Source organism: Triturus cristatus, chromosome 7, assembly GCF_964204655.1.
Source record: "Triturus cristatus chromosome 7, aTriCri1.1, whole genome shotgun sequence".
NCBI classification, from domain to species: domain Eukaryota; kingdom Metazoa; phylum Chordata; class Amphibia; order Caudata; family Salamandridae; genus Triturus; species Triturus cristatus.
This window is the reverse complement of record NC_140590.1, coordinates 942,034,911-942,054,132: the sequence shown is the minus strand read 5'-3', so window position 1 is coordinate 942,054,132 and position 19,222 is coordinate 942,034,911. Positions and strand designations below refer to the sequence as shown.

General features: G+C 44.4%; 1 protein-coding gene across 2 annotated transcripts in view; it reads right to left on the bottom strand.

Moving 5' to 3' along the window:
• The window catches only part of LOC146810887 (uncharacterized), an 898,367-nt gene that overhangs the window by 503,528 nt on the left and 375,617 nt on the right, over window positions 1-19,222 (bottom strand). For both annotated transcript variants that reach the window (XM_085617928.1, XM_085617929.1), the window contains exons 17-20: window positions 13,770-13,907; window positions 12,155-12,292; window positions 6,936-7,061; window positions 762-899 (exon numbers count right to left, since the gene is read on the bottom strand). In XM_085617928.1, the coding sequence (XP_085474054.1) occupies window positions 762-899; window positions 6,936-7,061; window positions 12,155-12,292; window positions 13,770-13,907 (540 nt within the window). The remainder of the gene's footprint in view (window positions 1-761; window positions 900-6,935; window positions 7,062-12,154; window positions 12,293-13,769; window positions 13,908-19,222) is intronic.

Genomic DNA, 19,222 nt, shown 5'->3' with positions numbered 1-19,222 from the left:
GAGGTTGAACACAGGCCCCTGCAGTGGCTGTTTTAGTCCACTGAGCCACCAGACCCAGCATGGAAACGACATGCACAACTTAGCCAGAAGAGCAAGGTTACAATTCCCTTCCTCCCTTAAGTCAATGATAAATTCCCTAGAAAGGTTCTCAGCAGCAATTTAAACATTACCTGATACACATTTAGAAGTCTTTAGTACAGCAGCAGAGCAACTAAATACCATTTAACTCCAATGTTATATAGGTTGAAACATATAATAGGTTGACACCAGTAACAAAGATATTCATCTTCCTAGTGTCTAACTTTCTTTCCTGGGATATAATCAATATATTGTAACCAATATAAGACACTATATTGCGCCCTTTTGAAATAGGTTTTATTTAACAGTTTTACCGAACATGTTTTGATGTCTCCGCTAATTTTCATCATCGAGCCTGATGCCCATGATAATATTCCATCTCTCCACAGTCTCTTTATTGTCTTTGGTCTAGCTGTTCAGCTATTTGATAAATAATATGACTTGGGCTCCGGTGTGAATTTACAATTAGGTCAATTTTATGTTGCTTCTCTCATTATTTTTGGCATATCTTGCATGGGTACCACTAAAACATCACCAATAAATTATTAAAACCTGTAGAAGACATGTAATGTGACTGCAATAGTGTCCATACTTCATGCATGGTTCCAACAGATATGTGGAATACAGTTTCAGTGAAAGTGAAAGAGGAGAACACAAACATCAATGGAACATATAACTAGTACCTCTATAACCTTTGATGACTCCTCTAATTTAGTATCTAGGATAGGTGATTTACTTTCGCAGCTTTTTTCAGCACCGTCACTTTTGTTTGTCAATTCAGTCTCACTGGTGAGAAGTCCACAGAGTTTCAAAGTAGACACCTGAAAATTTTAAGCAAAATGTAGATATGCACAAGACAGGATAGGATTCTAGTTTACACAAACATTTTTAAGTTTATTTATTTATTTATACTCTTGTATAGCGCTGGAAGTCAACCACCGAAAGGGTATCTCCGCGCTTACGCTTTACCAAGGAGCCAGGATCTTATACTAAACAGAGAAATGAAGGTGGGAGAAACCTAACAGGCGACAAATAAAAACCTTTTCAGGGACTTCTTGAAGGATTGAAAATTGATAATATTTTTGAGAGCAGGGGGCAGTGAGTTCCAAAGGATGGGGCCTTTGTAGGACAGGGCTTGCCCTCCCTGTCTAGCTTTTTTTATCCTAGGAACCTGGAGTTGTTGCTGACTGCTGGAGCGCAGGGTACGACTGGGTTTGTAGGGTTTGAATATTTCTTTTAAATATTTAGGTCCATTGCCAAACAAACATCTGTGAATAGTGCAGCAGATTTTAAATTTTACACGCTGTCTAATTGGCAACCAGTGGAGTTTTGTCAAGAGGGGGAGTGATGCAGACCTTGGCTGGGCGTTGAGAACTAGTCTCGCAGCAGTGTTCTGGACCACCTGTAGTCTCTGTAGTTGTTCCTCATTTGCCAAGACCAGCAGGCCATTACAGTAGTCCAGTCTACTGTTAACCAAGGCCTGGACAAGAGTCTTCCTATAAGAATCTGATAGAAATGGGAAGACTCGTCGTAGCAGTCCAATGACCTGGAAGCAGGAACCTGCTACTTGATTTGTGTGCTCTTTAAACAGAAGTGATTTGTCTAAGCGCACACCGAGATTTTTGACAATCTGTTTGGGGCTTGGGGTTGGTCCAAATCCGGGGGCCACCAATCCGGGGACCACAAAAGTGTGGCCTCTCCAAACAGCATTACCTCAGTCTTGCCTACATTACACTGGAGGCGATTAGTGGCCATCCAGTAAGATATTGCCCTCATTCCGTCCGCAAAAGATTTTTGTATTGTGGGTATCAGGGTTTTAAAGGGGAACAAAAGCTGAGTGTCATCAACGTACGACACAGGGGTGAACCCATGAGAACTTACAATTTTCGCCAAGGGGGCCACATACACTTTGAAGAGTGTGGGGCTTAGGCATGAGCCCTGTGGCACTCCCTTGGTGAGCTCCCTTGAGATAGAATGGTGGGAGCCCAATCTTACCTCTTGTTGGCGATCCGAAAGAAAGCTTTCCAGCCAGGAAAGAGCCACACCATCTATTCCCCTCTCCCTCAGACGATCGAGAAGTATCTCATGAGACACAGTGTCGAAGGCAGCGGATGAGTCTAACAGCACTAGAATCATTGAGTTTCCTCCATCCAGTGACATCTTGATGTTATCAGCCACTGAGAGGAGGGCAGATTCTGTGCTGTGATTGGGACTAAATCCAGATTGAGAGAAGTCTAGGCCCTCCGCTGCCTCGATGTATTTGGACAAGTGAGTGTTTACGTGTCTCTCGGTCATCTTGCTGAGAAGGGGTAGGAGGGAGATGGGTCGGAGGTTGGAAAGGTCGGTCCATGGAATTGCTGTGTTCTTTCGGATTGGGTTCACCACTGCTTTTTTCCATTCTGTGGGCACAGATCCTTCCCTAAGAGAATGGTTGATCAGTGTTTGAATATGGGGCCTAAGCAGATTTTGCAGGGAGGCAGTTATTTTAGCTGATAAAAAATCATCTGGGGATCCAGATTTTATATGGCTCATAAGGGAGGTGAGATCTGAGTCATTGACTGCTGGGAATATCGTAAGTGTAGTTTTACTCCGTGTGGGCAGGATGTAAGGGGAGAGAGAGTTATTACTATTTTGATTGGAGACCAATAACATTTTGTCGTAAATCAAATTGATTTTATTTTCAAAGAACAAGGAGATTTCATCGCATAATTGTTGGGAAAAGTCATCAGGGCTTTTGCATGCGGTAGGTTTTACAAACTCCTGAAGAATTTTAAATAATTCCTTGGATCGATTTCCCGCTTCTGCGAGTTGTTGAGAGAGGCTATTCCTCCGAGCAAGTTTGATGTTTTTGTAATATTTAGTCTGGGCCTCATGATGTGCTTTCTTGTTTTCTTCGGTTCGTGTTTTTCTCCACTTCTTTTCCAACCTCCTACTTTTTTGTTTTTCTGTTCTAAGCTCCTCGGTATACCATGTTTCCTGTTTGGTGGCAGGGTATTGTTTGTGTAATTTTAGAGGTGCTATTTTGTCAATTGCTTATTTGAGGGAATTGTTGAATTTGGTTAAAACGGTCTCTATACTATCTGTCTCTGTGGGAATGGGCTGCTTCCATTCCTTTTGCAATTCCCCTACGGTGACTTTATGCCACTGTCGACGCCAGACAGGTGGTAGGGAGTTTTTATTGGAGGGCTTATCCGCCTTAGATATTGAGAATTCCACGATGAAGTGGTCGGACCAAATTATTTGAACCGGAGAAAGACATTGTACTTTGGGGAAATTGGTGAATACCAGGTCGAGAAGGTGACCACCTATATGGGTGGGCTCGTGGTTTTGCAGAGTCAGACCGAGGGAAGATAATTCAGAAACCAGGGAGATTGTTTCAGGGAGTGCGATATTATCAATGTGGAGGAAATCTTCTTTTGCTTTAAAATGTGGGGCCAAGAGTTCCAATAATGCAAGGGAGAAGCCTGTAGAGGGCCCCGGAGGACGATAGACTAAGGCTCCTTTCCAGAATCTGTTTGTGGCATATTGCATTTTAAAAATTATTATCTCAAAGAGAGGGCTGTGCTTCTGTTCTAGTGTTGTGATATTCAGATGTTCTTTATGCATGATGGCTAAGCCACCACCCAATTTCTCTGGGCGGTCAAAATGGACAAACTTGTAGCCAAGAGGAACTCCCACAGCAATAGCAGGGACCGTATGAGGTTTCAACCAAGTTTCCGTTGTATTAGGTCCCATACCTCTAGTTGATGTCTAGGTAGGGAGCGAACATTTAGGAGAAGACACTTTGTCCCCTTTGTCCCTTTAGGTGGAGTTTGTTCCCTTTTATCTAACATCTCAGTGCTGGGTTTTGTAGGAGAGGCTTGGTATTTGTAATATATGCAAGCGAAAGGGCCCTCAGGGCACGGCCAGGAATCTCTGGAGCATTCTGTGAGAGGGGTTGGTCTGAGGTGTAACAGAGTTTGCGCCGAATACCTGATGTGAGGGGCCCTTGCAGAAGTGATAGGCGTGGGTGTCGGGCCCATGGCCCCTGATCCCGTCCTGTCGCGGACGGGCGCAGACGGGCAGGACTCTGGCACGACTCCGGCGCAGATCCGGCGCGTCCGCAGTATGCGTCCGCTGCGCAGAGTCATAGCCGTTCTTTTTAAAGCGCTGTTTGAGCGCGTCACCCGCCTGGCCCACACCCAATATGGCCGCCAAAAACCGGGAACCCAGCCCTCGGCGTCGATACTCGGCCGAGGGCGGTCCGGAGGCAGGGGAGGGGGGAAGGAACACAAAGCGCTTAGGAGCGCTAAGGAAGTCTCTAAGTCTCTAACGCTTATTAATCAAGCGATGTAAATCATACGAAGTTAAAATACAGGGAGAATGCTAAAATGCACAAAGTAAAAGAAAGAGACCTCCCGGCTTCCGCCTCAGGAGGGGAAAGGTTGCTTCTGTTGGTACATTACGAAAGATGTAAAAGCAGAAAGGCTTAAAGAGTTATTCACAAGTTGCCTAGACAGACCGTCAGTAGCAACTTAAAAACCTAAGACCTCACTCAAAGATTGGAGGCCAGGATACTACATTACAAATGTGGTGGATATCCTTTCCACCACATTACAGGTGCCACAGGCGAAAACTCACTTGTTATACGGTGGATAAGATTTTGCCAAACTCTAAATAAGGCCCTGAGTAATGCAAACAATTAGAAACATAAAAAACTGGTTTGCTAATGGTGTGAAAAGTGTTGCACCATATGCTGGAGACCAAATTAGCAAAACTGAGGGTGGTAACTGTTACTTGATGAGCCCTCTTACTAGGGAGAAGAAGACTACAATTCTCAGGCTCCCAAACAGTGGTAACATATTAACATGACACCCCCAAAGACATCTTGCAAGTTTTGTGGATCCAGATCAGAAAAGCAGCAGCTGAGGTACAGCTAAGAGCAATGGTGTATCCATCCATTGCACATATAATCAAAATTTGTGATAGGTGTGAACAATTACATTGTATGTAGTTAGTTGGACCCCTTGTCTATCCTGTGTATGTGTTGAAAGAAAGCAGAACATACTTGTTAACACACCAAGCTAGTTGTCATGCTTTATCAGAGGGCTGCCTGATTCATCCCAAATGAATATAGTGACACAAGGGCTCCCTAGGTTATAGGGAGTGCTTTTGTGGGAGGGGTGATAGTGTGAGATCTGGAATATCAGACAAAAAATCTCCAAAGAGTCTCAAGTGCTTCTTGCAATGTTGCCTTAAATGCTGTTTTCATAAACTCATACTCTCAAAAGATAAGGCTCAGTGCTGGATAACTTCTGGCAATGCTTTAATTCTTCTGCTACTGAACGAACGTTTATATCATCTAGAGTGGAAAATTCGTAGTAGTATTTTTTTATAAAGCAATCTCAGTTTCAGCACGTTGGCGGCTCATAATACATAACACATATTGTGTGTCTAAAAGCGTCTTTTGCTCCTGTACAAGCATTTGTGTCTGCTGATTTTCTGCCTAGATCCATTCCTACCCTATGCTTTTCAGATTGCCCATCTGTACCTTTCCTTTATTACTTTTTGGTGACCATCATAGTTTCAGGGAAAAATTGGTGTGCAAGTATTGCTGGAGAAGTTGACCTTTTATCTGAGCAAACCCCATTCCCTCTAGGATAAAACTGGTGTAACCAGTAAGAACTTGCACTATTTGTGTGGTAACAAATAAGCTACTCTTTGGTGGACATATTCGTTCTTAATTAAATGGAATTCAATTAAAATTAATTAATTGAAAAAAGGAACCCTTCTGTAACCTCAGTGTCAACTCTTGAACATTGTTATACATAAGTGGATCCTTAAAAGTCGCATTCTCAGCTGACCTAATTTCCACATAGATCATCCATTGGAGTGGCACCTGGATGCAGTGGATAAAATGCAGTAGGAGTGCATTTTCCACACACATCTCATCATTAAAACAACATGACAGAGTATATAAGGACAGCGATTTTTCTCCCAGAAAAACCTGGGCGCCTGATTTGCGAAATATTTCTCCATGAGGAGAAAACTTGCAAGATGTCTTTGGGGGTGTCTTGTTAATATGTTACCACTGTTTGGGAGCCTGAGAATTGCAGTCTTGTTCTCCCTAGTAAGAGCCTACTCCTACCTTGATAGGTTTTTCATCCTCATCAGATGAAAGTATATCAGTGGAAATGACGGTTTCATAAACAGATTCACTTCCACTTACAGCAGAATGAAAAAGAATATTGTCCAGCCCTCATCAGTTATACTCCAGGAGTAATGAGTATTTGTTTTAAGGGGCATCCCCCAAATGCATTAGAATGTTGACCAATTCATGTTACCCTTTACTTGTGTTCTTTATTTTCTTAATGTAATATATTCATTATATAATTTTCAAATAAATTACTCTTTTCACTGTTTAGTTAGTTACAGTAAACAACAGCCAACACTTCATGGTCATTATAAGTTTCTTCATGATATTTTCCATTTTTCTCTTACATGAATCAAATTTTCCCAGATTTGGTCCAGCATGGATTAGATTAGGCCTAGTCTGTGGTGTTAATGTGTACATTGCCTTGTCTGTTGCTGCCTTATTCAGAATCCTAAAATTACATTAACATCGGTGAAAGTGCAGAGCAGAGGCGCAGCTGAACATTTATACACATAAACTCTACATCCGTTTTGCTTTTAAGCTGCCATTATGTGGAACCCCTAGCTCTATGTATTCAAAACTGAACAAGATAAAAGACGATGATTATATATTGAATGTTCTTTGTATCTAAATCAAATGGCTTACAAATGGAAATGATGATGATGGGTTCAGTGTCCACAAGGTCAAAATAGGGAATACAGTTATGAATAAATACAGCATTTACCTTCATAATATCTGATGGTTCCTCAACGCATGCTGATGTATCAGTCAACACTCGTTCAAGACTGTCCCCTTTGATTGACACTTCATTTTCAGTGGTGACTGTGTCTGAGGTTTCCAATCCCTCTCTCTGGGAAACAGAAATTTAGATATTTGAAAGGCAGGTTCTGTTTCTAGTTTACACCAACTGTTAAATGATATTGCATCTTGAAAAATGCAGAGACAACATCGCCATAGCACATCTGCATTGGGAAATCTTTGTTCCAAGAGGATCTTTTGTGCCTGCAGGGTATCTCCTTTGGGAATTTATGAGCACTCTGGAATGACTGAGTAGTTCAGAGGCCCTTTATAGTCAAGGAAATTAGCTACACAGGGATAGACAGGAAGAATTCCTGTAGCAGGAACTACATGTGAATAAGGAGAAGCACCTTTTGAGATTGAGATCCTTGCATCGGAAGTTAAAGGGAGTAGGGGTGCAAAGGAAGATAGTCAGTATGAATTAGTTTCGGCCATATTGTATCTGCACCAATTGAGCTGAAGGAAGCTCAGAAGGCATGTCAGCCTCACCGACCAGGCTCTGTGACCAAAGAAATTAAGCCAAAATTATTACAATTTGGATACGTAAAAGGGAGGGCTGTAGAACAGTAGATTAGAAGGTCACTCTGGAGCTCCCTGACCAGAAGCCTATCACTGGGAAACTTGCCCAGTTCTATAACAAATTCTTTGGCCAGAGTGGGTACGAAAGACCCCGCCAACTAGATGGATACATAGTGAAAATATCAAATTGCCCAATATCTGAATATGACAGAGTAACCCAGAATATGGAAATAACAAGTACAGGAGGATACAGAGGCCATTGGACTATTTCATGAAGGCCATTGGACTGGTCCAAATGGTTTCCTGGTCAAAGTTAGGCAGCGTCATCACAATGGTCTTAGGAGATTGGCACCAATAAAACACATTTGGCCGGAGGGGCGCGCATTCCCAAAACACCATAACGTCAGATGCCACACTAAGTTAGGACCACTCAGCCAATCAGAACACAGCATGCACACTACACGCAAAGATCACAGGCTCCCCATGCCGGCCATCTGAACACGTACCCCCTGGCATCACATTGTGTCAATGCAAAGTCAAGACCCACCTGCACTTCTTATCAAATGACCAGATTTATGGCCCTGTACCTAGGCCCAGGTTTCTGTCTCCAAAGGATTGTACAAATTGCTTTATAATGCTTCATGTAATGTATAAAAATATGGCCAAAAGCAATGTCCTTTGAGACAGTATTCAGACCCAGACTCTGTTGCCTGTTCTCCCCGCCGCTGCATTTAAATAAACTAACTGTTCCTGTTTTTTAAGACGCCTATGGTCTTTAATTTTTTCGTGGTAAATTCATATTCAAGTGACAGTTATTTATGCAACTCACTTAGGTTAAACATGCTTAAGTTACAGCACTTTTCATCCATTGTCATGGATGTAAGTGCCCCTTTTTTTTATTTAAGTACGTTTCAAATTTAAGACATTCTTAAGTGTAATTGCTTTCCCTAGTTTCATGAACTGAATGGCGAGGCGTAACTTAAACGGACATAGACAAAACTTATGATTGTCATAAATTAGACAACATTGGTAAATCAGTTCTTTAGTGCCTTATTTAGTTGTAATGGGACAGCATCCAAAAAAACAAATGAACCATCAACCCCGCCTTTGTGTCTTTTTCAACCCTCACACTTTTAAAGCAATGAACTCAGCAGACCCAATCCTGGAGCTTCTGCATGATCTGCTATTAAATGCAGAAATCCCGGTGGGGAAGCAGCGCAACAAGAGAGAGCCTTATTTTGGTTCACCCGTCCATAGCCATTTTGGTAGCTTCAACTTCATGACAGACTACCATTTAAACCATGTGAGTATATCACTGAGCTTGATATAAGTTGCCCTGACACCATGAGAAAATATCTGGAAGCAAACTTGGCCTGGGCACCATGGATAAAGGGGTAGAGGGTATGTTGTGGGGCAGGAGGATAGGTCAAACTCCTTGAATGAGTCAAACCAGGCCAACTCTGCTTGCGTTGGTTACTGGGAGTGCAGATCATATTTGGCCCCCAACAGCTCCTTCATTGTTTTTCCCAATAGTGGCTCTCAGCACTGAAGAAAGTCAATTCAGCAGATGAAAGCTCTATTTCAAAATTAAGAAATATTAAAGTGATGGGCCATCCTCTGCCAATGTGTCAAAGATATTTTCTTTACCTCATCAGAGCTTTTGAGATGGGCGTGGTTCGGCGATGCATAGGCTTGAGTCAGGTAAAGAGTGAGGCCCATCAACCACTGATTTTCTGCATCACAGTGGTGTTTAAAGGCTGCAGAATCGCTCATCTAATTATCGCTCAGGGAGGTTTTCCCGGCCACCCAGAACACTTGTGCAGAGGAGACAGATCCGGAGTTCCCCTCCAAATACTGGCTTAGATATTGGCACAACAAGCATTTGTCCTCAGGAGCTTTATTACCACATGGTGTTCATGTGCCAACATGCCTGGTGGGGGAAGGGGTTGCAGAAGTTGGGGGTCAAGATCGAGCAACACAAGGTCATGGTCAGAAGTGCTGTTCAGGAGAATCGAGGTGGCCACTAAATTACCCACCAGTCTGACAGAAAGCAAAAAAGTCTATACAGGAACATGTGCCATATACAACTGAGGTGAGTGTCCCTTGGGTGCATCAGTGACAAGGATTAGTCAAGGGAGTTGGTTTGGGGTGTTTTGATCTCGGAGAGGTATCTGTTGAGATGGTAAATTCCTTCTCAATGTGATGGATGTGCACCCCTGCCCCGAGTGCCCCAGCTGCATTGATGTCAGGATCCCTAATGCTCATTTTTATTGTCATTGGCAAACACAGATCATGGGTGTGCACCATGATTTAGGCCTATCTCATGGATTGCAGTCTTTTTTTTTGGGCACGGAGGGGCACCAAAACCACCACCCACGTAGTGGTGTAATGATACTTTGTTTGCCAGATGTTAAGCGGCACGATCACGGTGGTGGCAGAACATCCTCTAGTGATCCCTAGGAGTGACAAGATGCTTTTACTGATTCACTGGAGTGAGGTATACTGGTTCACTCTTTTAAACTTCCACTGCTGTACGCTTAACTCCATGGACATAATATGCGTTCCAGCCAGGAGGCCCATTCAGCAACACAGGGACAGTCTCAGCACGGCTTAGCACAGCAGTCATACAGCCTGACCCCACAGATGCCATCTGAGTGAGCAAGGTGATGGCAGGGTTCCATGGCTCCACACCCAGCATCAGTCAGGTAGCAACAGAGGGCTGGCATCAGAAGTCCATCAGTAAACCGCCCATACTAGACCACTAGGGCCAAGGTATACAGAAGGAAGGCAGCAAACAGAACACAGGCGAGCAAACTTTCAAAGCCTTGAGTGGCAAGCGTGACCTGTACCTTGGATCACCTAAAGACTTGTAAAAATGCTTGCCCCCATTCAACGACAAAGCATTGGGTGACTCTCTCCAACTTTATTGGTTCTCTTTGTCATCAGGCAGATGATCATTCTGCACCAGGACAGCAGCTGATGGACTCACAGGTGGTTCTCGTGTGTCTATATCAGAGACATCCATGGCATCCAGGATCTTCTGGGTCATCATACTCCTGATTTCCTGCCATCCTCGGTTATCAGCATCACTGCCTGTTTGAGAAGGCTGTATTTGATGTCCCGTTTCCGAAGGCAGGGTTTCAAGGTCAGAAATTACTTTTGGACAACGGTGGTATCAGAAGAGAAGTCAGAAAAAAATAAAATCTGGTGGTTTTCACGTTGATAAGTTGAAAAGGTTCATGTTCGACCCCTCCATTTCACCTGCAGTCCGGAGATACAAATATTGTCCCTCCTGCTTCTCTCCACCTCCATTGACCAGTCCAGAAAGCTATCAAAGTGTGTATCCACCTCTGTGAGGTTAGTTTCTGTGATGTCAAGCCACTGATGAAAGGAGGCAATGTTAATGTGAATCGACTGCACGTCCTCTTTTTTTGTGACAGCTGCGCCAATGGACCCCAAGAGGACTTTAATGTCAGTGAGCTTGCAAAGCAGAGTGTCCATAGCCAAAGACCAAAAAGATGAAGAGGCCTGCCTGCTTCCGAAGTGTTAGTGGCCTCACCCTAGAGAAAGCCTCAGAAAATAAGAGTTGATGCTTGGACCTCAACCTTGACTTGTACATGGGCAATAGTCAGGCCACAATCAGAGGTAAGAAGCTGTGTCCCTGAAAGGGTCAGAGTCGTTGAGCAGAACTCACCGTGTGGCACCTCCAGGAGGCAGGCAAAACGGAACACTACAGTCGTAGAAAATTACAACTGGGGCGCTGTCTGTCGGCCGAAGAGGAGAGGTAGATCCCACCATGGAGTAGAGGCAAGGCCAGTCTTTCGGAAGTACTGGGCACCTGGCTAATGGGTAGCAATTCCACCGACTGCGATCCCACCAGTGCTAAGGTAGACACCGTAGAAAATGGTCCAGTGTCCTGCAAATTGCTGTGGTGGGCAGGAGTCACAGTGGTAGGCCAGGGGGTAGCAGTCCAATCAGAAGAGCAAGGGGGCAACAGGGTGCAAAAATACAGGGCGGGTAATGTGGCTCCAGCCACAGACTCCAATTAGCTCCTGAACTCTGCAGTGCTCCCACCGTTTCTGGTCATAACAGCCGGGGCCCCTGAGAAGAGGCCACCACGCTCTCAGGTGGCCCCTATGCAGGGAATATTTTTAGGGGAAAAGGTGGGGGCATACACGCCTCCAAGGATCACAGAACAAATAGGCATCAAAAGCAGGCCTCAACTCATACGCTGGAGCTCGGGCCGCGCCCTCACCTCTCCCAGCTGCGCCAGATTTCTTTGTGCTGTGGGTATGATCCTGGTCCTTCAACAGGGGCCTCCCCGCACCCTTCTTACTCTGTCAGGCAAGTCTCTGGGGGCAGCAGGGCACAGTGGCGCAGTCCGTCTGCAATGGTCTGGAGTATCTTCCTGCGGAAGGGGCCAGAATTGCAGACGAGGGACGTACTGGCTGGGAGTTTCAGCAGGACGCTGTCATGCTCCTCGGCAGCTAGCTTCGCCCCCTTGATCTGCTTTTAATATTAGGCATATGCCATGCCCGGTTCCACCAGATTTCAGAACTTGGGACACAGTTTCAGTACATAAACAATGAAAAATTAGAACACAAACAGTGAAATATATAAATGTACCTCAGTAACATTTGATGGCTCCTCTACTATAGTGTCAGGGGAGCTGGATATATTTTCAAAGATTTTTTCGATACTGACACTTTTGTTTGGCATTTCGGTCTCACTGGTGAGGAGTCCACAAGTTTTCAATCTAGATCTCTGAAAAATGAAGGTGAATTGTAGATATGCACCAGGGAGGATATGCTTTAATGTATACATATTTCTAAGACATATTATGCAAAAAGTAAAAGTAGCTAAGTTTACTGGATATAGGGACACATGCATCCTTTTGCGATCGCAAAATGGCCCTTTGCAATTCAAGAAAGTATGTGGGACTTGCAATTTAGGTAATCGCAATTTATTGCGATCTCCTAAATTGCGATTACATTTAAGGAATCGCAAACTGCGATTCCTTAAATGCAATGCTAGAAGCAATTTAAAATAGCGATTTCGCTATTAGGGGTAGCAAATTACCGGAAAAAACAAAGTAGTCGGGAATTTGCAAAAATGCATTTTTCAAAGTAACATGTAGCATGTGTGTGCACAGCATGGGTGCACATTACAATTTCAGGGGTGCAACAGGGTATCCTTTTGGCACTCTTGAAATTGCATGGGCAATTTGCGAGTACCTATTTAGTACTCGCAAATTGCGCATGCAATTCCCCCTGTAGGCCCATAGGAATGAATGGGAAGCCATTCCTTAATTGCGAGTCGCAATTAAGGAATGTTTACGAATCGCAATTTTTTTTGCGATTCCTACATGCATAGGCTTTCGCAATTCCTTAATTGCGATTCCTTAATAATCGCAATTAAGGAATCACAAAAGCATATCTTGATGCATGTGCCAGTAAAGTACATAAACCCAAATGAAATGAAGAGTGTTAAACAAGCTACTCCAGGATCCGCAGAGACAGTACACTGTATGTGAATCGGTACAACAGGGCAATGACATGCACAACTTAGCCAGAAGAGCAAGGTTACAATTCCCTGGCTCCCTCAAGTCAATTATAAATTCCCTAGAAAGATTCTCAGCAGCAATTTAAACATTACCTGATACACATTTAGAAGTCTATAGTACAGCAGCAGAGCAACTAAATACCATTTAACTCCAATATTATATAGGTTGAAACATATAATAGGTTGACACCAATAACAAAAACATGCATCTTCCTCATGTTTAGCTCTCTTTCCTAGGATATAATGTAACGAATATAGGACACTATATTGTGCCTTTTTTAAATAGGTTTCTTTTAACAGTTTTAGCAAACATGTTATGATGTACCTGCTAACTTTCCTCATCGAGTCGGATGCCCATGACAATATTCCATCTCTCCACAGTCTCTTCATTGTCTTTGTTCTCGCTGTTCAGTTGTTTGATCAATATTATGATTTGGGCTTTGCTTACATTTACATTTAAGTGAACTATAAGTTTATTCTCTCACATTCTCGACATATCTTGCACGGGTGCCACTAAAATATCACCAATAAATTATTAAAACCTGTAGAAGACATGTAATGTGACTGCAATAGTGTCCATACTTCATGCCTGGTTGCAACAGATATGTGGAATACAGTTTCAGTGCAAGTGAAAGTGAAAGAGGAGAACACAAACATCAATGGAACATATAACTAGTACCTCTGTAACCTTTGATGACTCCTCTAATTTAGTATCTAGGACAGGTGATTTACTTTCGCAGCTTTTTTCAGCACCGTCACTTTTGTTTGTCAATTCGGTCTCATTGGTGAGAAGTCCACATATTTTCAAATTAGACACCTAAAATTGTGAAATAAATTGTAGATATGCACAAGACAGGATATGATTGTAGTTTATGTAAACATTAGAGTTATATTACGAAAGATGAAAAGGCAGAAAGGCTTATAGGGTTATTCACAAGTACAGAAGACAGGCCCTCAGCAGCAACGTAAAACCCTAGGGCCTCATTTACAACAAAATGACACATCACGGCGCTGCAAGCCATTTTGCTGCACTGGGCTGCGTCATTTTAAGAGCACAGGGATGCGTCATAGTTACAACAATATGACGCATCCCTGTGCTTTCCCCTGCGCTGGAGCACAATTGGGCACCCTTGCACCATGGTGCAAGGGTGCCTGCGTTGCAGGGATGATTGTTGTTGTGCATCACACAAAGAAAGACGACAACATGAGGAGAAATTAAAATATTTCTCCTCCTTGCACCTATTTTCACCTCCCCAAGGGAAGAGCGGGATTCTGATGAATTCTCAGGTTTCCTAAATGTTGTAAATCTGGGAATGCGGCAGAATCCATGGGTGTTGCTTGGGAACACTCGCAGCAACACCCATGGCATGCCCCTTTCACACAAAGTGATGCGTGAAATGGGGTCGTATTTACAAGGCCATGAAAAGCCACGCAGGGTAGCTTTGTGTGGCATTGTAGATATGGGCCAGCACACTCCGCCATTGGTGCGACACAAAAAGTGATGCACCGGCAGCGCAACAGGCTTGTAAATACGCCCCTTAAGACATCACTCAAAGATTGGAGGTCAGGATACTCCATTACAAATGTCTGTCTTTAGTTGGACACATTGTCTATCCTGTGTATGTGTGTAAAAAATAACATACTTCAAAAATGTTAACACACCAAGCTAGTTGCCATGCTTCATTATAGGGCAGTTTCATTAATCAGAAAGGATTATAGCTCCTGGGTTATAGGGAGTGCTTTTGTGAGAGGGGGTGATAGTGTGAGATCCGGAATATGAGACATAAGAATCCGGGAAATTGCTTGCACTGCTTGCAATGCTTAAATTCTTCTGCTATTGAACAAACATTTTATACCATCTAGAGTGGAAAATTGTTATTACTCTTTTGTTATAAAGCAATCTCTGTTTCAGCACGTCGGCGGCTCATAGTACCTAACACATCTTGGGGCATATTCTCAAGGACTTATCGGCGAGTTATCATCACTTTAGCACCGCAAAAGTGGCGAAAGATTTATTGACCCATTCTCAAGCTGGTGCAAACTGCCAAAATCGCCAGTTTTCCAGCGATAGCTTCCGCAAAAAACATCGCCACGGATGAGAGCGACAACTAACGCTAATGATATACATAGTAGGCGTTCCTGTGCAAAAACACACAAAAACACCACTTCGCGATATTCTGAAAGATCAGCCAGATCGGCGAAGCAATCCAAAAACAGGTGATAAGGCGAGTTAGCAGCAGGGAATAAGCACCTGCCTTTTACTGGTGTTAACCAGGACGACAACCTGCAGTATAAAAGGGAGCCCAGCCCAGAGCCACATTGGCAGGCCAACACATGTCATGGAGCTACTGATCATGCAACTCGGAGACCCAAGAGGCCCACAACACCCATTGCCACCACTCCCAGGCTCCTCCCCCCCGGACCCACCCACCCTAGACCCCCCCTACCCGGACTACCACCGAGGCAACGCAGAATAAGACAGCGGTCCTTCAGAAAACGCACCAGCCTCACAGACTTAACACCAGAGGAAGTCATTGCCCACTACAGGCTCAAAAGGACAACCATCCTCCGCATCCTGACTAGGCCTGGGCGGTAAATTCCGTTCCGCTCGCAGAATTTGCGGAATTTGGACAATTTCGCATTCCGCAGAGAACGCGGAATTGCCCAAAATTCTGCGTTACATGGCTTCGCAGAATTTTTTGCTTGTTCATATTCTCAAAATGCGTGTTCGCGAGATATGTCCCCCCGAGCACGCAAACAGCGTTCGCGAACAGGAAAAAAGCATCGCGAACAAGTAATTCCACGTGTTCGCAAAATTTCTGCGTGCTCGCAGAGATTTCTTACCATTTTGCGGAGGTTTGCGTAGCGCGACTACACAAATTACGCCCACCCCTAATCCTGACCCACATTGCCCACAGGCTAACTGTACCAACACAGCGGACAACCAACATCCCTCCGCAGACAATGCTGCTGGCTGTGCTGCACCTGTTGGCCTCTGGTACCTTCCGACCAACAACCGCCAGAGTCGGAGGAGTCTCACAGCCAGCTCTATCAAAGTTCATCACAACTGTCTCGGATGCCATCATCAGCGTGGTACCCCAGCACCATCTTTTCCCCCACACTGCGCAGGAACAGCTGGAGATCAAGCAAGGCTTCTACGACATAGCTGGCTTCCCGCACGTGTTGGGGGCAATTGACTGCACACGTCCTACTCGTGCTCCCTGCCGACAATGCACACAATTACCGCAACAGAAAGCACATGCATTCCATCAAAGTGCAGGCAATCGTGAACCACCAGGGACTCTTCACCAACGTCGTCGCCAACTACCCAGGCAGTGTGCATGATTCACTACATCTTCCGACAGTCCATTATCAACCAGTGCTCCGAGGATGGCACCTACGGAAATGCACTGCTCGTTGGTAAGTACCAAATGAACACATCACACACCTCAACTCCACAATCATGCCACTCACAACTGTGGGAATAAACAGGTTACAATATCACATACAACAAGCCAAACAACATGCTCACCTACCAGACACGACAACACAAGGACCTGTGGTAACAGGGGCCAGCCATGTAGACAAACTATCCACATCATGGCACCTCTGCCACACAATTTCAGAATGTGGTGAGAGGTGGGAACCAAGTATGTGCGAAGGAGGCAAGTGACCCATGAATTAGAATATGCACAATGGCAAGTGTGGTGGTGATGTGCTGGACAAACTTAAGTATGCCGAGCACAGACATGTCCATGTGGACATATTCTGGTGGTGTTTATAGTGTCGTAGACAGTGGACGCAACCATGTTACCTCAGGCTGTGGGGTAGACCTTGGACATGTAGTTATGTCGTCCCCCCTGTAAGCGTAAGCGGAGTGGGCTGGGCCAGCGTAGGAGTGGAAATTAATAGCCCGGGGCTGAGGGCGTGGTTCACTTCTGGGATGGCCACCAAAGCAACTACTGCGTGTGTCTCTGTGTCTGCCATATCCTCACCATAGGCCTACACACACTTGGCCGACCACCTTCAACGTCCAATATCACCTTGTCATTGTCAGGCTTGTGGTCATGCGCAGTCAGTCATGACAATGGTGTGTCTTAGGAGTGCAAGTGATGCAACGGCGCAGCGCACACAAGTAAATAGGCTCGGGGGAGTGAGGAGCAGCTGTGAGGCAACGTAATTCACGTGGATGCCGCTCATTTGCCATATGCAAGACATGTCAAACATGAACCCCAAAGTCCCACACATCACACACCAATATACTAATAAGCCTGCCAACACAGAATGCAGAACCACTGATTGACACATCTCTCTCCCCTGTCACAGGTGATCAAGGATATGCACTCCGCCCGTGGATGATGACACCCCTCCGAGCCCCGAACACCTAGGCCCAGAGGCAGTACAAGGCGGCCCACAAATGCACCAGGGGCATTGTGGAGAGCTCATTTGGCGTGTTGAAGTCACGTTTCAGGTGCCTAGACATCACAGATGGAAGACTCCTGTACAGGCCGTAAATAATGTGCAAGATGATCGTTGCATGTTGTGTGTTTCACAACATATGTGTACGCACCAATGCCCCATGGATCCATGTGCCAGATGCACCGGACGATGATGATGAGGATGAGGCAGGTGGACCACACCCCAGTGCAGCAGCAGCAGGAATAGCCCGAATGGACACTATCATTAACAATTTCTTCACATGAGCACGTCACATTGGAACTGTCCTTGGCAATCATGGGACAGAACAAAATGACCACAGGCACAGCATGTGCAAATAAATTAATTCCAAGACACATTCTCTGTGTGCATGCCACTCCTCTGCATTAGTACATCACTCTGACAAGTATAAGTGAAACATTTAGTGCTGACAATTTCACCAAAGGCAATTAGATGGTGGGAGTGTCATATCAGTTATCGGGATCCCGTTTTCCTGCAGACTGAACCGCGTCTTCCTCTTCTTCTTCTCCTTGCCCTTCCCTGACCCCGGGGTCCCAGGCTGGTCCTCCATGGGGCTTGTGGGGTTCTGGTTGTCCTCTGTACTTGCTCCGGCTACCTCCATGATGCTTCGAAGTTGTTTGTGATCTGTTTGTGTTTTTTGTTCCCCTTTTATACTGATTTTTGCATCCTGACTTGTGGGGCTTGCAGGCCTGGCGCTGCTTTTCGCGGACTTTTTTTAATGCAGTTGGGCCCAACGCAACTTTTTTTGCGTTCGGGTTTGGATTTTTATCGCCGTCCCAGTAATGTTATCGCAGACATTTGACACATTATCGGGAAACTATCGCATGTTACCGTCGTGTTGAGAATGTGACGTTGACACAGAGTTATTTATCCGCGATAGACGGTGATATGTGAAATTGTGCTAACCTATTTTGGCGATGATTATCGCACGTTCTTGAGAATATACCCCAAGTGTGTCCTAATGTGTCTCTTGCTACTGTACAAGCAATTGTATTTGCTGATTTCTGGCTAGATCCATTTCTACCCCATGCTTTTCAGATTGTCCATCTGCGCCTTTCGTTTATTACTTTTTGGTGAACATCATAGTCTCAGGTAAAAATTGGCGTGCATAATTGATGGAGAAGTTTGCCCTTTTATCTGGGCAGAGCCCAACCCCTTTAGGATAAAACTTGTGTGATCAGTAAGAACTTGCACTTTTTTTTGGTAGTTCCTAAGGTGCTTCTTTATAAAAAAAAGAAAAATCGTTATCATTTTTTCAACAAGTGCATAAAGTAAAGCTAAACACTAAAGACATTAAAACATTTTTTATGTGTGTGGTACAGCAGGTTACCAAAATAAAAAAGGACATTACGGTAAGCAAAATTCAAAAAATGAAAGAAGAAATGTGAAAAGATATGACATATCTTGGAAAACCAATAGGGAACATTTGACGCCATACACTGGTACAGAGGAGTGACAAATACAACATATAGCAAAAGAAGATATGATTAATCTGTTGTTTCATCATTCATAGACTCAATCATAGATAACAAATTATTCCGCAGTGGCTTCTGTAGAGAAGCATACAATTCAGAAGTAGCGTAACAGAAGGACAGGTCTTTCAGCCAGGCTGGCACCGTGGAGAGGGTGCAAGTTCGCTAATGTAGCGAGATTTGTCGCTTAGCTAAAAGGGGA